At 41.3% G+C, this 19,622-nt stretch overlaps 1 protein-coding gene across 1 annotated transcript; it reads left to right on the forward strand.

Moving 5' to 3' along the window:
- Positions 1 to 16,230: 16,230 nt before the first annotated feature.
- LOC127253504 (DNA-(apurinic or apyrimidinic site) endonuclease, chloroplastic) lies at positions 16,231 to 19,622 on the forward strand. Its single transcript, XM_051278133.1, has 10 exons — positions 16,231 to 16,396; positions 16,503 to 16,635; positions 16,728 to 16,890; positions 16,974 to 17,206; positions 17,742 to 17,852; positions 18,557 to 18,694; positions 18,775 to 18,822; positions 19,029 to 19,109; positions 19,174 to 19,333; positions 19,415 to 19,622. Exons 1-10 carry the CDS (start codon positions 16,350 to 16,352, stop codon positions 19,534 to 19,536), a joined length of 1,236 nt encoding a protein of 411 aa, XP_051134090.1. The 5' UTR covers positions 16,231 to 16,349; the 3' UTR covers positions 19,537 to 19,622.

Consider the following 19,622-nt stretch of genomic DNA (forward strand, 5'->3'; position numbering starts at 1 on the left):
CAAAAGTACTATGGATACATAACAAAATAAGAGTGTTTTAAACTAATATGTGTGCATTTTTTTCATTCCATTATTGTCTATATTTATAGGTAACTTGATATTACATGACTACAAACACGTACGTTAAAAGCCATTACGAGAATTGTTGCAATTACGAACACCGGTAGGTTTGCTTATATTACTCTCTATATTTGGTAAGGCTTTCTTTAAGCATTCATCAACGGATAGATTGAATATTTGGTTGATGGTAAGAAATTTGCTTTTGGTTATGAATTTAGTATGAAAGTGTGTGGGGTGTGAGAAGATGTCGTATTTTAGTCCAATATATATTTCATCAGTCTGCTAAATTTACTTTCATTTTCATTTTTAGTATGTCCGCTAAATTTAACCCATTACTAATTTTGGCAAAGTCAACAAATTAAACATTTAACTATTATGTTCAATTCAACACTTATTTACAACAAATGTCGTTACATTTATTACATTCTATCTTCTCATTTTTTAAATTTCTAAGTTACTTTTCAAAAATACCTCCAACTATCTTTTTACTTTTATCACTTTTCAATAAAATATTTATTTTTCTTAATCTCCGTGCTGGACCCAAATGTTCCAATTTTTGCGGATGGAGGGAGTATATATATATATTTATCAAATAATAGTTTTTTCTTTATGTTAATTTGTGAGTGGCGGATTGAACTCAAGACATTCGTGTAAGAAAAAATTCGAGCAAGGAAAAGTGCGAGCGTATGAATCGAGACTTGAATTGAAGTGCATTGAATTTAATTATATATTATCAAATTTAAATGCAAATGCAGAATTAAAAGTTGCTACCGTATGAATGAGCTCTTAGTAAAGTGTACTGTGAGATTAGAAGTAAGGTGAGCGTAGGGGTTGCAAAGGGGTAAATGAATGCATTTTAGGTTGTGTTCTTTTGTGGATTTTACCGCAAATTTTGAGTTGGAATTTGACTAATAAAAATTTTGAATTTGAATAGTTATATGATGTGATATAAATAGGTGTTGATGTGATGTTTTGAATGTAAAATTGATTTTTAGTATAATATAAAAAATAAAAAAATAGGTATTTGATTTGATGTTTTTGGGAAAAAAATAGAATGAACAGTGGAAATCCAAACAAATCCCTCAAACAAACACATCCTTAAAACATCACATCAACCTCAATTTATATCACATTAAACAATCATTCAAATTTAACTTTTTACTATTCAAAAATCCAAATCTAAAACCTAAAACCCACGAACAAACACACGCTTAGTGTCTAATGAAATGATAATTAGATATGAATGTGAGAAAATGGAGGAAAATGCCCACCAAATGGATGATGGTGAGTGCGAGATATATATATATATATATATATACTTCATGCGTCAGAGTATTGCATGAAAATGATTACAAAAGATATTTACTTTATTGTATTGTGAGTTGTTCTTATCGATATTTACGATTGATAAATCAATTGGTTACTTATCTGTTTATCTTTTCACTATTTTTTTAAGTCAAATTGAGTTTAAAGAGTCACTTTTGCGAGAGTTTGTCTACCTAGTAGCATGATTTCCTTTCAGATTGATTTAACTAGATTTTATTAGTTGACTTATGTTTGTGTTGTAGTCTCATTATCTTGAGGTACTAAGTATTTATGTCAAGTATATATCATGATTGAGAATGTGATGGAGAAATTGCAATATTTTATTACTTAAAAGCATTAAGTGAATTGAATATTGTGATTACACTATGAATTTAACATTGCGAGTTAGACTACAATTCAACTTGCGATTTATATTAAAAAACTTGTAAATTTATCTAAGTATGAAAATTAAATAACATGTTACGAGAATGCGACTCCTATCACAAGTACTGCCAGCCATCCGATTGATTATATTTCGTGATTGATTAGAGTTCTATATTGCACAATTTTCACAATCTGATTACTTTATTATATTTTTATCTATATAAGACATGTCTTTCAAGCTAGCTTAGCCGATGAAAAAAAATATATTAAACCATTCAACTAAGTATAGATTAGATTAAACTACGAATTCAAATTTCATTTCAAATTACAATAAAACAAACTACTCAATGGACCATGTTCATCCATTTAGATAAAAATATAATTGTTGATGTAATTTTTCAACAAAAATAAAGTAAAATTCAAAGATATAGAAAATATCCTTAAACTTGATTAATTAGTGCCTGAGATTAGGAATCTCTAAACACTGTATAGTACAGAAAATAAACTGGAAAATAAAAGACTGAAATTTAAAGTGGTGATCCCCAAATCTGACTTTGCTTTGTTGAAGTTGATTGAAGATGCCTTGCCAAATGATGATTCAAACCTTTAAATATTCTCTGGGAAACCGTACTGAAAACCGTCACCCGAACGGTTACAACGTCTCCTTCCCAACCGTCTTCCAACCCTTTTCATGCTGACACGTGTCCTCAGCAGACCAAAATTATCCTTATATTTCACTCTTTGAGCCGACCACAGACCTTCCGCTCTTTTGGCCCGACTTCGTCCTTCGCCCGACCTGCTTCTTTGCCCGACCTCACTTGGGCCGACCTCCGCATCAGCCGCCCTCCGTCTTCGACCGAAGACCTCCGCGTCTGTCCGTACCTCTTCCTTGCCTGACCTTCCTCTTAACAGACCTTCGCGTCTGCCCGACTTCGGTCTGGATTCTTGAGATCTTAACTTTCTTCATTTTCCCGACCTGAAAGCCTCCCGACCTGCGGACTTCCCGTCCTGATGACTTTCCGTCTTGAGGACCTACCGACCTGAAGACCTTCCGTCCTGATGACTTTCCGTCTTGAGGACCTCCCGACCTGAAGTTCTTCCGACCTGAGGTCTTTCCGTCTTGAGGACCTACCGACCTGAGATCCTTCCGACCTGAGGTCTTTCCATCTTGAGGACCTCCCGACCTGAAGACCTTCCGACCTGAGGTCTTTCCATCTTGAGGACCTCCCGACCTGAAGACCTTCCGACCTGAGGTCTTTCCATCTTGAGGACCTCCCGACCTGAAGACCTTCCGACTTGAGGTCTTTCCGTCTTGAGGACCTTCCGTCTTGAGGACCTACCGACCTGAGGACCTTCCGTCTTGAGGACCTACCGACCTGAGATCCTTCCGACCTGAGGTCTTTCCGCCCTGAGGACCTTCCGTCTTGTATTTTCCTTAGAAAATAAATCTATTTTCCTTGATTTCCTCACGGTGTCCTTCAGCCAGTTCAATCAACCCTATTGCTAGGCCCATTCTTCTTTTCACCTTGGGCTTTTAACCTAATTCTAAATTTCGTACGTAACAACTTGCCCGCCGCCAAGGGACTTTCAAACGCCATTTAACAATCAATGTTTGGAAGTTCATAAATCACTACCTTCTTGAAAAATTCCCTTAGCAACTGCACCAGTTACTGCAATACTCCTGGTTAACTTCTTTCTCCGCAATACAAGCCTTTGTGAATCATAATCCCAAAACACTCTAACTATGGCAAATCAATACATTCCTGCCCTTCCTTTCGACGGAACCCTCCCGGAGGGCCCATTTTCAGCCTCGAAAGTACTAACTCCGACGATCCGTCCATACTGCACTACTCCTGAAGACTCAAATCGGATGAGGGAAGTTTTGGAATCCCGAAATTCCTTGGCTATCAACAATCCTAACTACCAAGCAGTTCGCATTCGAGACAGCATCAAAACCCATCTCACAGACCCAAAAGATCCTTACCGCGCTTGGTATCGACGGGTAGCAGAACACTTCCAGGCCCAATGGCGATCTCAAAAAATCGACCAAGCCATACTACTGTCCACCATGCCTATCAACCTGCATGAGAAGGTGCTGTTGGCCATGTCTGCCTTCTGGAATGCGGAAAATGGGACTTTCCTCCTACCATCTGGCCCCTTTGGTCCAACTCTTATGGACGTGGCAATGATCGCGCATCTCCCAGTCGTAGGTGAAGACCCTGTAATGGGAGCCCTAGATGGGCAGGAGCCATCAGAAGACCATCCAGGGTGGTCTTTACAAGGTGTGAAGGAATGGGGTTGGACAAAGTTCGCAACCGACCAGCAAGGGGCTCCAGGGACCCCTGTAACCGACCGGGAGCATACTGCCTTTATCCTTTTTTGGCTTTGTAGGTACGTTATTGTTTCCCCTTCCAAATGTGTTCTTCCTACTCATCTCGACCTGGCAATTCATATCGCGTCAGGTCGGTTCTTCTCCCTTGGCACCCTGTTTTTAGCTAATCTGTTTGAAGGACTCACCAGGGTTAGCCTTCGTCTGACAGATAATGATAGTAGAAAATTAGACACTGCCGCATCGGGTCCTTTTTGGTTTTTAGAACTTTGGTTCCGTCTTTACTCCCCAACGCGTTTAACTTAGGATCTCCGCCCACTATGCCAACAGCTGAAAAATATTTGGGATTAGCCCTTAACCGACTCTGCTCAGGACGCAATAAACTCCAATCTTCCGATCCAATAATAATCGCAGTTTTAACAGATACCCGCAATAACTTTCGATTTTCTATGTATAAAAAGTATGCGGGCTATGCTCCCGACCATTTTTGGCCTTTTCCAGTACCAAATCCGCTTCCGACTCCTGAGCCTTGTCCTCATTCCACTTATCCTTTTGCCTGGGACGTTGCCCTCAAACCTAGGTCTCTTTTTAGTAGCAAAAAACTTGATAAAAAGGGGCAGAAAACCTTTTACACTTTTAATTATGAACCTCAATTCATGGCGCGCCAGTTCGGCTGTTGCCAAGGTATCCCTGGACCCGTCGCGTGTCCACATATAATTTTTCAAAGCCCTGACCGACGAGTCCTACCGAATTCAATCCCTTCTTATATCTCCCAGCTCACCACGTATATAACTTCCAATTCTTATATTCCTTTCCGCTCCAACCCTGAGACTGTAGAAACATTCAATGAATGGTGGTCGGTTGTATGGCCCCTGATCTCCCCTGATGAGGGTCGGTTGCTGAACATACTCCTTCCCCCCCAAGGATTGGTTCTAGGGGCGGCTAGACATACTAGCACTCAACAACAAACAGCCGCCCCGGGGATCGGGTCTAGTGCTCCAACGCGAAAAAGGAAAGCGTCCCAGCTGCCAACACCCCCGACCTCTAGGACCGACCAGCAAGCTCCAGCGGACCTTGGAACTACTAAAACATCAGCAAGGATCCGACCCCGAATAGGTAATTTTTCTTAAAACCGTGAACCAATTCACTATATCTTAACTTTGATTTCACATATCATTCACCAGAACCGACCTTGGCAGCACCGACCACACAAGCGACGCCAGCCCCAGCCGACCATTCAACCGGGCCTTTGGTCCAGACCAATCTGCCAATGAGCAGTCGGGCGGAGGACCCGACGAGGAGGCAAACTCTTCCTCCTGCACCGAGGAGCGGTCGGGCCAGGCACCCGACCAGGAGGCAATCTTTACCAGTAGTGCCTAGAGAACCAGTAAGTTCTCTCATCAGCAATACTTAGGATTCTAATGATCAACCCTGATATATTTAACAACCAACATTTCCATGATTTTTCACAGACACCTTCACCCATCGGATCAGCAGCAGGGGTCTCTTCTGACAGCGAGGGAACTACTTCCCAGATGGGTCGCCCGCCATACATGGCATCAGACTCATCCATTTCGAAGGAAAGACCAACTGCCCTCGCCGAAGCTGACCCTCAAAACGACATCCTTGATGTTGCTGATCCCGAAATCGAAGGTGCCCCAGAGATCCCGGCTGCAGTGGCTCTAGAAGCAGCCGCCCAACCTGCAGCCGCCCAGCCAGCAGCGGCGCTCCCTCTAGCCATCGAGTGGCAGGCAGAAGAACCACCTGCGGCAGCCCAACCTCCAGAAATGGAAGAAATGTCTTCATCCGAATCGGAGACTTCTGTGAATTTGGTAAGATTAAACCAACCCATGCTACAATGTTTCTTTCAGAAAACACTAACTGTTTTACATACTACTTTCAATAGGGACCCAGGTCGGCACCTCAGCGACCATTTGCAGCAGCCGACGAGTCGGCTGCTGTTATACCAGCCGTCTGCCCTACTCGACCGACCTCATTGCTGCCCCCCTCACTGACAGCAGTCCGCCCAGAGGTGACACATATCTTATAAGAATGAACTTGCACCTCTCTTGGAACACTTATTGACATTGTAGGACTTGCAGGGGCCTTCGGACTTAGCTGTCCTATCGACTGTTCCGGTTCCGGCGGAGGCCCGAACTATATTCACTGAGGCCATTAACCATCCCCTGTCAGAATTGAGATCCGACTTAGTGGACAAACTCATTCAGACGGTTGGTGGCCTTCTCTTCTACACTCCGACGGAATCGCCAGCCGTCCCCATTCTGCATCGGCTGATGGAAAGACTTATAGAGCTTAAGACTGAAATACTAGTCATTGGACTCCTGTCAGCCGAAACCCCCCCAGCCCGACTTCGATCAAACAACGCTGGAGAATTCTTTGGCTAAGACCCGAGAATCCCTTCAGCAGACTACTGGAAGGCTGGGTGGTCTCCTTAGCACGAAAGCTCAAGTCGATGAAGCTATTCAGAAAAAGGAGGCAGAATTGCGGGAGCTAAAGAAGGAACAGTCTACCCTGGATAAGCAAATTATCAATGAGCAGCGTCTGCTTGAGAAATATACCAAGAATGAGGCTGAATTGGATCAAGAGCTGAAAACCCAAGCCCGATCCCAATTCATCATAAGATATCAAACGGCTGCTAACACCAGAAGGCTATCCAGGGATGAAATCAAGTGGACAAATATAAAAACTGCTCTAGGGGCACTTTTGTAATAACTTCCCCTTTGTAACAATACTTGACTTAGTAATCCATTTTTTCTTTCTTCTCTCAAAACAAGGATCACCTTTCAATTTCCAATTTTGTAGGCATCGAAACAAACTCCTTCTTTAAAAGAATATTGTTTCTCACATTTTAAGAAACACATTCCAAGGCATATTTTGAAAATCAAAACACTTGAAGTGTTAACAAACATGGCGAATGACCGACCTTATGTTCCATCAAGCAACTGGCAGGGTGTTCTTCAACCCTTCTTTGTGGGTAATCACCCTATTGGAGGCCATGCAGAAGACTTGTTACATATACTCAAGCAACTAGACTTCAAATTCCGATTCTCCCAACGAGGAAGAAGAACCATTCATCGCGTCATCCGCCTGATGGAAAAAGTCATTGAGGGGTATGAACCTCTTCGTGACATCCTTAGCCGCATTCCTGATCTCCATCACCACATGGAAATGATAGAAAATCACGCAGCAACTATACTTCCAGATCTTGGTTGGGATAACATCTTTTCCAATCAACGAAAAGTCTTCTCAAGATTACGGACCATTGTTGATCGTGAACATCAAGCCATAACAGACATGCAAGCACGTACCCATCAAGATTTAGATGAAATGCAAAGCCAATGGGAAAGGTACCGACCAGATTTGGAAGATCTTATTGAAGAAGAACCAGAGCTAATATCCACTCACTGGGATGAAAAGTCTGATTCAGAGGCAGAAAATTTCTCACCAATACATGATGACTAACTGAAATGAACCTTTAAATAGGTTCGAACCCTACAAATGGGTTCTGAATAATATTTTGTTTCAGGCAGTTTTGTTATCTGAAAAGGCAGGATAATACCTCTTCAGATATTTAGCATTAATACAATCATGTACTCTTCTGCCTTCATGATTTACAATAATGAAAGCGCCATTCCCAATATCTTTTTGAACAATGTATGGTCCTTCCCAATTCGGTGACCACTTTCCCAATTGGTCAGTTTTCTTATATGTAGGAAGGATGGTCTTCCAGACTAGGTCTCCTTTTTGGAATGTCTTGTGAAGAACTTTCTTTCCGTAAGTCCTTGCTCTGATTTCACTCTGTTTCACACTTCGACCTATTGCATGAAGTCGGTTAACATCCAAATCCTCCAACTGTTGCAACATAAGTTGTTGGTATTCTTTTGTAAGATCACTATCAGTAAACTCTGTTCGGCCAGATGATACTCGAATTTCGGCTGGTAAAACAGCATCTTGGCCAAACGTGAGTTGGTAAGGTGAGAACCCTGTGGCCGTATTTCTGGTGTTCCTATGTGCCCATAAAGCTTGAGACAATAACAAATGCCACTTTCTTGGGTTTCCTTCAACCATCTTCTTTATAATCCCAATAATGATCTTATTTGCTGCTTCCGCTTGTCCATTGGCTTGGGGATAATAAGGTGACGAATGGTGTAATCGAACACCGAATTCTGCCAAGAAATTAGAGAACTTTTCCCCTGTGAAAACCAGGCCTTGGTCGGTTGTTATAGACTGAGGAATACCATATCTGTAAATAATTTGGTTCAAAACGAAGTCTATCACTTCTTTCTGATCCACATTTTTCAAAGCAACTGCTTCTACCCATTTGGTAAAGTAGTCAGTCGCGACCAATATGAAACAATGATGTTTCGATGAAGCAGGATGTATCTTGCCAATAATATCCATAGCCCATGATTTAAAAGGCCATGGTTTTGCCAAGAATTGCAATTCGGTTACTGGCAAATGGTTTAAATTTCCATGTCTCTGACATTCCTGGCAGCCTTTGGCAAATTGTATGCAATCTTCAAAAATCTTAGGCCAGAAAAAACCCAAACGATGAATGGCCCATCGCATATTCAGACCTGCCCGATGAGCTCCACATATCCCACCATGTACCTCTGTCATTACCTCTAGAGATTCTTTAGACCCCAAACATTTCAAAAGTAAACCTTCAAATGATCTCTTATACAAAATTCCATTTATCAATTGAAAACGCAAAGCCTTCAAACGTGTCGCAACTGAAACACTTGCGCCTGGATTCTGTAAATACGTGATAAGCTCTGTTCTCCAATCGGGCACTGTTTCGCTTGTATCTTTGTGTCCGACGATAACCACGCCGTCGGGCTCCTGCCCGACAGTAACTATGCAGTCGGGCTCCTGTCCGACAGTCTCCTGCCCGACCATAACTTTGCAATCAGGCTCCTGTCCGACAATAACTTCGCAGTCGGGTTCCTGTCCGACAGTCTCCTGCCCGACCATAACTTTGCAATCAGGCTCCTGTCCGACCATTCGGTCACATATTGGGTCTGTCTTTTCTTCTAAGCCCGACTTGACCTCCGACCACATATCCTCCAGAATTCCTTTACAGGCCCTTTGAGCCAACTCATCAGCACGTTGGTTTTCTTTCCTCGGAATGAACTCAATTATTACTTCTGAGATTTTCGTCAGTAACCGACCCACAATGTCCCTGTATCTGCGAAGATGAGGGTAATTGCAAACATATTGATTGTTTACCTGGTTGATTACTAGTTGAGAATCCCCTCTTATGATTACAGACTGGACCTTCCTGGCTATTAAAGCCTCCAAACCCAAAATTAAAGCTTCATACTCTGCCGAATTATGGGTCATGGCTTCCAATCGTAGTTGTAAGTTGATCTTTTGACCGTCAGGACCTTGCAAAAAGACCCCTGCCCCTGATTTGTTTCCAGAGGTAGAACCATCAAAGAACATCAACCATGTTCTGGTACTTATATAAGGTACACATCCGACCTGTAGATTATTCAAATATGATGAACGGCCAAGTGGTCGGACGCTATCACAAAGAGAATACCCGACTTGTGAAAATTCTGCTAAGAAGTCGGCTACTGCTTGTCCCTTGACTGCCCTCAAAGGGGAATGTTGAAGATCAAAAGGAGCCAATTTGATGGCCCACTTCATGAGTCTGCCCTTCATAGTAGGTCTCTGTAAAATCAATTTGATGAGATCCACCTTTGATATGACCTCAACTCTTCTGGGCAGCAAATAATGCTCGAGTTTAGTACAAGCAAAGACCAATGAATAACACATTTTTTCTGGCATAGTGTAATTCAGTTCTGGTCCTGTAAGGGTTTTACTAAGATAGTAAATTGCCCTTTCCTTCCCGTCATCACCATCCTGTGCCAATAAACAGCTAACCACTTCATATGTATTTGCCAAATAAAGTTTGAGTGGCCGACCTTGTTTAGGAGGCATCAAGACTGGAGGGTGAACCAATGCCTGCTTGATAGCATCTAAAGCCGTCTGTTGATCGGGACCCCATTCAAAAGCATTTTTCCCAGCTTTCAACAATTTAGTAATGGGTCTGACCTTGCCAGCAGCATTAGAAATGAAACGCCTCAAATAATTCACTTTACCCAACAGACTTTGGATTTCTTTAACCGTCTTAGGTGGCCGACTATCAAGAATGGCTTTGGCCTTATTGGCATCAATTTCAATTCCTCTCTCATGAACTAAAAATCCTAAAAAGCTCCCGGCTGATATTCCAAAAGCACATTTGGTTGGATTCATCTTCAACTTGTACTTCTTCATTCTTTCGAATGCCTCTTCAAGATTTCTCAAATGTTCGTCAAAACTGGCAGATTTAACAATAACATCATCAATATAAACTTCCATAGATCTGCCAATTAAATCATGAAAGATTGAATTCATGGCTCTTTGGTAAGTTGCCCCTGCATTCTTTAACCCGAATGGCATGACTGTCCATTCATAAATACCTAAAGCCCCTGGGCATCTGAATGCTGTCTTAGGAATGTCTTCTTCTGCCAGAAATATTTGGTTATAGCCTGCATAACCATCCATCAGACTAAGGATTTTATGCCCTGCTGCTGCATCTATCAACATGTCGGCCATAGGCATCACATATTCATCCTTAGGGGTAGCTAGATTCAAATCCCTGAAATCGATGCATATCCTAATCTTACCATTTTTCTTGACCACTGGCACAATATTAGCCAGCCACTCCGCATAACGGCAAGGCTGAATGAAACCCACTTTGAGAAGTTTTTGGATTTCTTCCTTGATTTGAGGCATCAGATCCGGGCTCATTCGCCTTGGAGGTTGTTTGTAAGGTTTACAACCTTCTTTGATAGGCAATCGATGCTCTATTAGACTTCTTGTCAAACCAGGCATCTCTGAATAATCCCATGCTAAACAATCAATGTTGTTTCTAATAACTTCGAGCATCATTGTTTGTTGCTCTTTAGACAAATAACCACTTAACCTGATCACTTTTGGAACCAATTCGGTTCCTAAATTAAACTCCAATAATGGGTCTTGTGATGAAGCTGTTGGTTCTGTTTTTTCTAATAAGTCGGGCCAACGAAATTGTTCATCTTCTTGGAGGTGAACATCCAGAATTCTTTACTATTTTCTGCTTTATGTAATAACTGCTTTAAATAGAACTTATTAATAAGAGAACTACATACTTCTAAGCTTGTATCTTCCATTACAAACAAATTATATGGGAATGGGTGTGGCTTTATCATGAGCCATACAATAAAGGTGTTCTTTTAATAGAACATCGAGTTCTGGCCAGTGACTTTATAACCCTTGTTTGGGTATTCCCTGGCCATATACAATTGAGACATCGGAGCCAAAGGACTGGAATAAAACACTGACTCTTCAACTTGTTCTGATACATCGAATGGGTTGTCATTCGCTTCCATTTTGAAGACCTGATTTCCTTCCCAGAACATTAATTGTTGGTGCAAGGTTGATGGCACACATTGAGAGGCATGAATCCAGTCTCTTCCCAGCAAGAGAGAGTATGTAGTATCTGCGTCCACAATGAAGAAAACAGTGGAGATCTTCTTTGGCCCGACCTCGATCGTGGCAACCATCATGCCTTCAGGCTTAGTCGGCTGCCCTGTAAAACTTGTCATTTCGAATTCCACAGGAGACAGATCATGAATTCCTTTCCCTAGCTTCTTGAGAGTCTTCAATGGCATAACATTAAAGACTGCTCCATTATCCACGAAAACCTTTGTGATTGGTTTCCCAAAATGTGAGCATTAACATACAGAGGTTTCAAATGAGAGATCGCACCCTCTGGAATAGGAGGGAACACAATCGAAGGTGTTTCCGACTGAGGATCGGAATCTGAGGTCTTTGCCCCCTCTGTCCCCTCTAATTCACCATCTGCCAAGAATGCCCATAAAGGTTCGTCCATAGTTTCATCTACCAGACTCGCCCACATCGGTTCATCACTCATCTGATTAATCTCTGTCATTCGACAAGGGATTCGTGGTCCCAGACGAGATTTAACAGATCTTGAACTTTCCTCTGTAGTTACTACTTCTTCCTTTGTCTTATCCCGAGATTGAGATTGAACCGTCAAAGATTCAATACGGAATTCCTCAAGAGATGGATTGATGTTGATTCGTTCACAATGTTGGCATCTAAAACCTTTAATTATTTCATCTGCCATCCCTTTACCTTTCCCCAGTCCTGACGAACTTCCTTTGGCATAGTCGGAAGCGCCTAATCCGACGTTCGGTTGCTTTCCTGAACAGACCCGACTGGACCGACCTTTTGGAGATTGAGTGGCTGCTCCTTGCTCGTTAGTCGTTTGTTCTGTAAAGACTCTAATAGACTGATCTCCTGCCAAGTGGTCGGCTGCTTTTTGTTCGTCGGTTAGTCGTTTTGCTATAGGAACTCGTTTCCCATACTTTGCAGCATACCTGCGTTTGGCATTGCGAATCTGTGTACGATTCATACCTGGGAACCGAGGATCTATATCAACTGGTAAAGGCTTTTTATTTCGAGCCCAATTGCTCCCGACCGACCCTGTTTTTCTGGTCGGGTGATCACGTACCAAAACCTTTTCTTTCACCTCCACATTAAACGAACCGTCTGGATGGTCCCACTTTTCAGCAACTGGCTTCTCACAAACTTTGAGTCGTTCTTCCGGTCGGCTACTGTTTGGCCGACTTCCCTTTTTTGTTTCGGGGCTTGGCTGGGTTCGTTCCCCTTTTTGTCCATCGTTGGCCGAACTTTTCCTTGTTTCCGAACTTGGTTGGATATCAACCATTGCCGTTGTTACATTCGGAAACGGTTGCTGGTCTACACCTAGAGTGATGTATTTGAGCCGACCTGTCTTGATGGCCTTTTGAATTTCCTTCCTAAAATGAGTACACTGACTTGTAGTGTGTGTGAAAGAATTATGCCACTTACAATATGGTCTCCCTTTGATTTCTTCTTTAGTGGCAAGTCTTTGCCCCTTTGGAATACGGATCTGCCCATCAGTCAGTAGGATATCAAAGATTTTATCAGCTTTCGAACTATCAAAGGTCGGTTGCTCATTTCCTTCAGATCCTGGTACTGGCTTCAATTTAGGACATACATACGGTTTTCCAGAAAGGATTTCGGCTGCCATCTCTTCTGACTGATTAAAATCAAAGTCACATGTTTCTGTTCCCATACTCGCCATATGTTGGCCTCTATTACGCCTGTTATGCTGATCTTCCTCTCTGAACAAAGACTCTAGACGTCCTGCCTTGGATGCAAGACTTGCCAAATCCTCAACATCCAGGGCAGTGAGTGCCTTTCTTAAACGAGTATGCATATTCCGGACCACTAAATTGGTCATCTCTTTCTCACTGATTACCGTAGGACAACGTCCCTTCATCAATCGCACCCTTTCTATAAACTGTGAAGCAGATTCTTCTGGAAACTGTCTCAATTCTAGAAGATCAGTTAAAGAAACAACTGGTAAAGGATTGAAGAATCTAGCGTGAAATGCCATCTCCAGTCCTTCCCAAGTCTGAATTTGTCCAGGAGGCAGACTTACAAACCACGAAAACGCCGTTCTAGTAAGAGATAACCCAAACAGCTGTAACTTATAAAAAGGGTTATTGCCAACTTCTCCTAATTGTGTTGTGAACCGACCAACATGTTCTATGGTGGAAGATCCGTCCTCCCCTGAGAATGCATGAAAGTCGGGTGGTCGAAAATTCCTTGGGAGAGGGTGTTCATTAATGATCCTTTCTGGGAAAGGTCTCTGATATGCAGGGCGGTTAGCCATCTGAGGAGTTAATCCATACTGATCCCTTAATATATGTGCAATCTCGTCAGGATCTACATGAAAGCGTTGATGATCAGGAACATGGAACGGATCCTGCACAGGAATATGAATAGGATCATGTATATATCCTTCAGGCCTGTCCTCCCTTGTATTGTTCGGCTGCGGATTGGTAACCCTTGGTCCCAGTGGAACATTGTTTGGAAAAGTCAAAGGAGATTTTCCCCTATCCATTCGGTTGGGATTTGTGGCACTTGGGAATGTACTATCCACGAACGATGGCCCTGCGAAATTTGCCTGTGGTCTGGACGGTGACACTCCTGGTGGCGTTTGAGTGGGTTGAAGACTAACCCTTGACAGTGCTTGATCTATCATGTTCTGCAACTGACTCTGTTGCTCACGCAACATGTTCGTTTGTTGCTCACGCAACATATTCTGCATAACCAAGGTATGCTGGTTGTTCATTTGTTGAACATAAGACCACCAATCAGTTGGTGGTTGTGGGATTTCCCCGGCATTTGGCACAATGGGTGGTGGAACAGATTCTCCCACCGGTGCCGAAGATGATTGCGGTTGTGAACCTGCCATAACCCTTCTGATGATTCGGCCGGATCTAAGACGTATGAAATTATCGCCGGAATTGGAATGAGCAATTTTGTCCTTCTCCCACTGTGGTCGCCAATTTGTTGATGTAATTTTTCAACAAAAATAAAGTAAAATTCAAAGATATAGAAAATATCCTTAAACTTGATTAATTAGTGCCTGAGATTAGGAATCTCTAAACACTGTATGGTACATAAAATAAACTGGAAAATAAAAGACTGAAATTTAAAGTGGTGATCCCCAAATCTGACTTTGCTTTGTTGAAGTTGATTGAAGATGCCTTGCCAAATGATGATTCAAACCTTTAAATATTCTCTGGGAAACCGTACTGAAAACCGTCACCCGAACGGTTACAACGTCTCCTTCCCAACCGTCTTCCAACCCTTTTCATGCTGACACGTGTCCTCAGCAGACCAAAATTATCCTTATATTTCACTCTTTGAGCCGACCACAGACCTTCCGCTCTTTTGGCCCGACTTCGTCCTTCGCCCGACCTGCTTCTTCGCCCGACCTCACTTGGGCCGACCTCCGCATCAGCCGCCCTCCGTCTTCGACCGAAGACCTCCGCGTCTGTCCGTACCTCTTCCTTGCCCGACCTTCCTCTTAACAGACCTCCGCGTCTGCCCGACTTCGGTCTGGATTCTTGAGATCTTAACTTTCTTCCTTTTCCCGACCTGAAAGCCTCCCGACCTGCGGACTTCCCGTCCTGATGACTTTCCGTCTTGAGGACCTACCGACCTGAAGACCTTCCGTCCTGATGACTTTCCGTCTTGAGGACCTCCCGACCTGAAGTTCTTCCGACCTGAGGTCTTTCCGTCTTGAGGACCTACCGACCTGAGATCCTTCCGACCTGAGGTCTTTCCATCTTGAGGACCTCCCGACCTGAAGACCTTCCGACCTGAGGTCTTTCCATCTTGAGGACCTCTCGACCTGAAGACCTTCCGACCTGAGGTCTTTCCATCTTGAGGACCTCCCGACCTGAAGACCTTCCGACTTGAGGTCTTTCCGTCTTGAGGACCTTCCGTCTTGAGGACCTTCCGTCTTGAGGACCTACCGACCTGAGGACCTTCCGTCTTGAGGACCTACCGACCTGAGATCCTTCCGACCTGAGGTCTTTCCGCCCTGAGGACCTTCCGTCTTGTATTTTCCTTAGAAAATAAATCTATTTTCCTTGATTTCCTCACGGTGTCCTTCAGCCAGTTCAATCAACCCTATTGCTAGGCCCATTCTTCTTTTCACCTTGGGCTTTTAACCTAATTCTAAATTTCGTACGTAACAATAATATTTTCTATCATAAAAATATTATATGAAAAATACTATCACAATATTATAAAAAAAAAGAAAAACATTCACTTTTTTTTCCTTCTTATATATTATATATTTATGTAAAAGAAAAACATTTTTTTAAAAAATTATTTACACATAAATGAAACATCAGATTATATTTCTTTTAAATTTCTATTTCCACAGTAAATGAAACATCATATTTTAGGACGGAGGGAGTACAATTTTTATTATTTATAATATATTTTTTATTATAAAAATAAAAATACACACTTTTTAAAATTCATGTTCAAACCAAATAAAAATAAAAATAGGAGGAATTCAAATTTAAAATCAAAATCAAATAAATCTTATTTGCAAGGATGTTTTTCTTTTTTAAAAAAATAAAAATTCAATAACACTTTTATTAAATAATCACGTTAAATAGTCTTTTTGCTTCACAAAACAAGACTTACTCAAAATTATTGTGCGACTTTTATTAAATTCTACAAAGCTTCCATTTTTACGTTTTATGAGCATTTCTTCGATCCTGTCTTCTATGCAGTAAACAATGTCGTTAACCTTCAAGCGTTTTAGGACTCTGCAGTTCCAATGATTCAAGCTCTCAGACATGTATTTCACTGTTCAACCTTTTCCAGGTACCTACGTAGCTATGAAATCATCTTTCGTATATGTGGTAGAATCGTTAATGTCTGAGACTCTGAGCTAGCGATTGTTCCTTTCTGTCTCTTTTCGATTTTGCAGTGTGTGTTCAGTGAACAATCGGTGCCCTAATTTTGCTTTCCCCCTTTCTCCGAGCTTTGGAATGGCTCCGAAACGACGCCGTTCCAGTTCCCCTGCATCAACCCTACCCAAACCCCAGAAGAACGCTTCAAAGGTTTTAATATTTAATCTCTTTATATATATACATATATATTTAGAATTAAGTTTTATGCGTGAGTATTGAAGCTATTGTTACTTCGATTGTAGTCTAAAGTTGCTTTGAAAAGTGGTGGCGTTGATGAATTTAAGGAACAACCATCTGTTAGTAAAGCTAATTCAAAACGTAATGGTGAAGTGAATCCAAGGTCGGAGAATACCGTTGGATGTGATTCCGAGAACCTGTTGATTGCTCGGTCATCGGGAGAAGAAGGTATATTTCATGCTTGGCAATGGTTTTAGTTGAAAAATGGTGTATCTGTACAACAACTATTGCTGACATTGGTCCGTCATCAGGGGGTGAGCCTTGGATAACTCTTACTCACAAGAAGCCTCAACCAGGGTGGGTTGCATACAATCCAAAAACTATGAGGCCTCCCCCTCTGGCACCTGATAAAATGTGTATGAAGGTAATGTCGTGGAACGTCAATGGATTAAGAGCCCTCCTCAAGATGGAGAGCTTTTCAGCTTTGCAACTTGCAAGACGAGAAAACTTTGATGTCTTGTGCTTGCAAGAGACGAAACTTCAGGCGAGTTGGAATTTGTCTTTATTCGAGACAGTATTGTATTAAAATTTGATGTTTTAAATGGAATATAGGTGTTGGATGTAATTGTTTTTTATGGGGAAAATGCTTTAATGCAGATTACATAGTGTGAAAATAAGGTTGAAAACACAAACACACAATAGATATATCGAAGTTTACTTTATAAATTATGTAGCAAATGTGTGTAGTAGACTTAATCCGTGTGTAATTCTGAAAACATTATCGTATATAATACATTGGTACCTACTTCGATCTTTACCCGATGTTGGAACATCTAGCTTGCTCTCTTTCTTCAGAACAATAGGCATTTGGGCTGAGATACTTTTGTTCGAACCTTTAGAAAGTAGTATGGTACATATATATATATATATATATGTAGCAGTACCTTTAATTCATGTGTAGTCTTCAAATCTGCATTTATGGATTTGTTGCAGCTGTTTGAATTCACTATAAACTTTCACAAAAATTACTACCTTTAGTGAATCATCTTGTAAGGAATTGTTTTCACTATGGATATCAGGAGAAAGATGTCGATGCAATCAGGAATTCTCTACTAGAAGGTTATGACAACAGCTATTGGACGTGTAGTGTCTCAAAATTGGGATATTCTGGAACAGCTATAATTTCGCGGGTATATTTCTTTCCTTGTTCCCCACAGCATCTCCCATTTTATTTCACTTTAAATTTTCTTTTCTATGTCCCTTGCATTTGCATGCCCCTTCGATTATGTTTGTACTATGGAACACTTCTTTCAGTGCTCAATCCTGTGGCATCAACTATAGCTCTTATTACGTTCTAAATGAAAAACAAAATCTTACCATGGTAAGTAACGGTTTCCAATATTGCTGCTCCTGCACCTTTTAGCGAGTCTTGATTTAATATTTCTTACGATTGAACTTCTATATTTTGTGTAATATTTCTCTTAGAAACTCATATTGTAGATAACATTGAAGTAATTGTTTCAATGCGGCAACGGGATTTTTGTAAGTGTTGTACTGTTTTGGATTTGAACTTTATTGATAGAAAGTAATGTTTTACTGTAGTCATCAAAATAACTGTTTCATGTAATATTTTAAATGAAAAATAGGTGTTGTGTGAAATATTTTGAATGAAAAATAATGCCTTACTCTTAATGTGATATTTTAAATGAAAAATGCGGGGCAAAAAAATATATTGTTGTAGTTGAATAGTGTGAATGGAGTTTGAGCCACAAATTAGGATGTGGCTGATTGTGATCTTTTGACTTTCTTTTAATAAGTCTTTTCTGTTCATTGGTTCATGAGCATAAAAAAAGAAAGTCTTTTCACTTTGTGAGGCATTTCTTTTTCCCGGCAGATAAAGCCACATTCTGTAAGATATGGTTTAGGAGTATTGGATCATGATAGCGAAGGTCGCCTCGTGACTGTCGAATTTGATGACTTCTATCTGTTGTGTGCATATGTTCCTAATTCTGGAGATGGTCTGAAACGTCTGGTATGGACTCGTGAACACTTGCTATATAATCTAACTACGATATTGTTGAGCAAAACTTATGGTAAATTCTTTTGGCTTAGTCGTATCGAACCACTCAGTGGGATCCTTCTCTCGGCGACTACATGAAAGTAAGTGTTGTGTAATCTTTGTTTTGTTGGAGACAAGTTCAATTAAAGTTCTCTAGTGCTGGAAACTTTGTTAAACTGTATAAAATGCTTTTTCTAATTGTCCGAATTTGCGAAAAAGAGGGATTTGATTCTTGTATGTAAAGATTCCATTCTTTTTCGCCACTTGCCTATGGATTTGAACTTATATCGGATACTCTATTCTACAGGAGCTGGAACAGTCGAAACCTGTCATTTTAACCGGGGACTTGAACTGCGCCCATCAAGAAATCGACATTTTTAATCCTGCAGTGAGTAAATTGATACGTAAAAGCTCCTTTTTGTGCATTGTTTTCATATTTTGCGATTTTTCAGGGAAACAAAAGAAGTGCTGGATTTACGGATGAAGAAAGGGATTCATTCCAAAGGAATTTCTTGGACAAGGGCTTCGTCGACACGTTTAGGAAACAGCACCCGAATGCAGTCGGCTATACATATTGGGGATACCGGCATGGTGCTCGAAAGACCAACAGAGGTACGCGTAAAGTTTCGTCGTTTGTGTATTCAAGAAAATGTGGCGCGACATGATCAAATATATGGTTTCTCTTGTCTTTAGGTTGGAGGCTCGACTATTTTCTTGCCTCAGAATCGATTGCAGGCCGAGTCTACGATTCGTACGTCCTCCCCGATGTGGCTGGAAGCGATCACAGTCCTATTGGCCTCATTCTCCAACTATGAGGTGATTATAATTTATATTTGCCTTGGTCTGAAACCTGACCTGAACTTATTCAATTTTGAAGATTGCTCGGAAGGCTCATTTTGAT

The sequence above is a fragment of the Andrographis paniculata genome, unplaced genomic scaffold, assembly GCF_009805555.1.
Source record: "Andrographis paniculata isolate CXL003 unplaced genomic scaffold, ASM980555v1 Contig51END, whole genome shotgun sequence".
NCBI lineage: Eukaryota > Viridiplantae > Streptophyta > Magnoliopsida > Lamiales > Acanthaceae > Andrographis > Andrographis paniculata.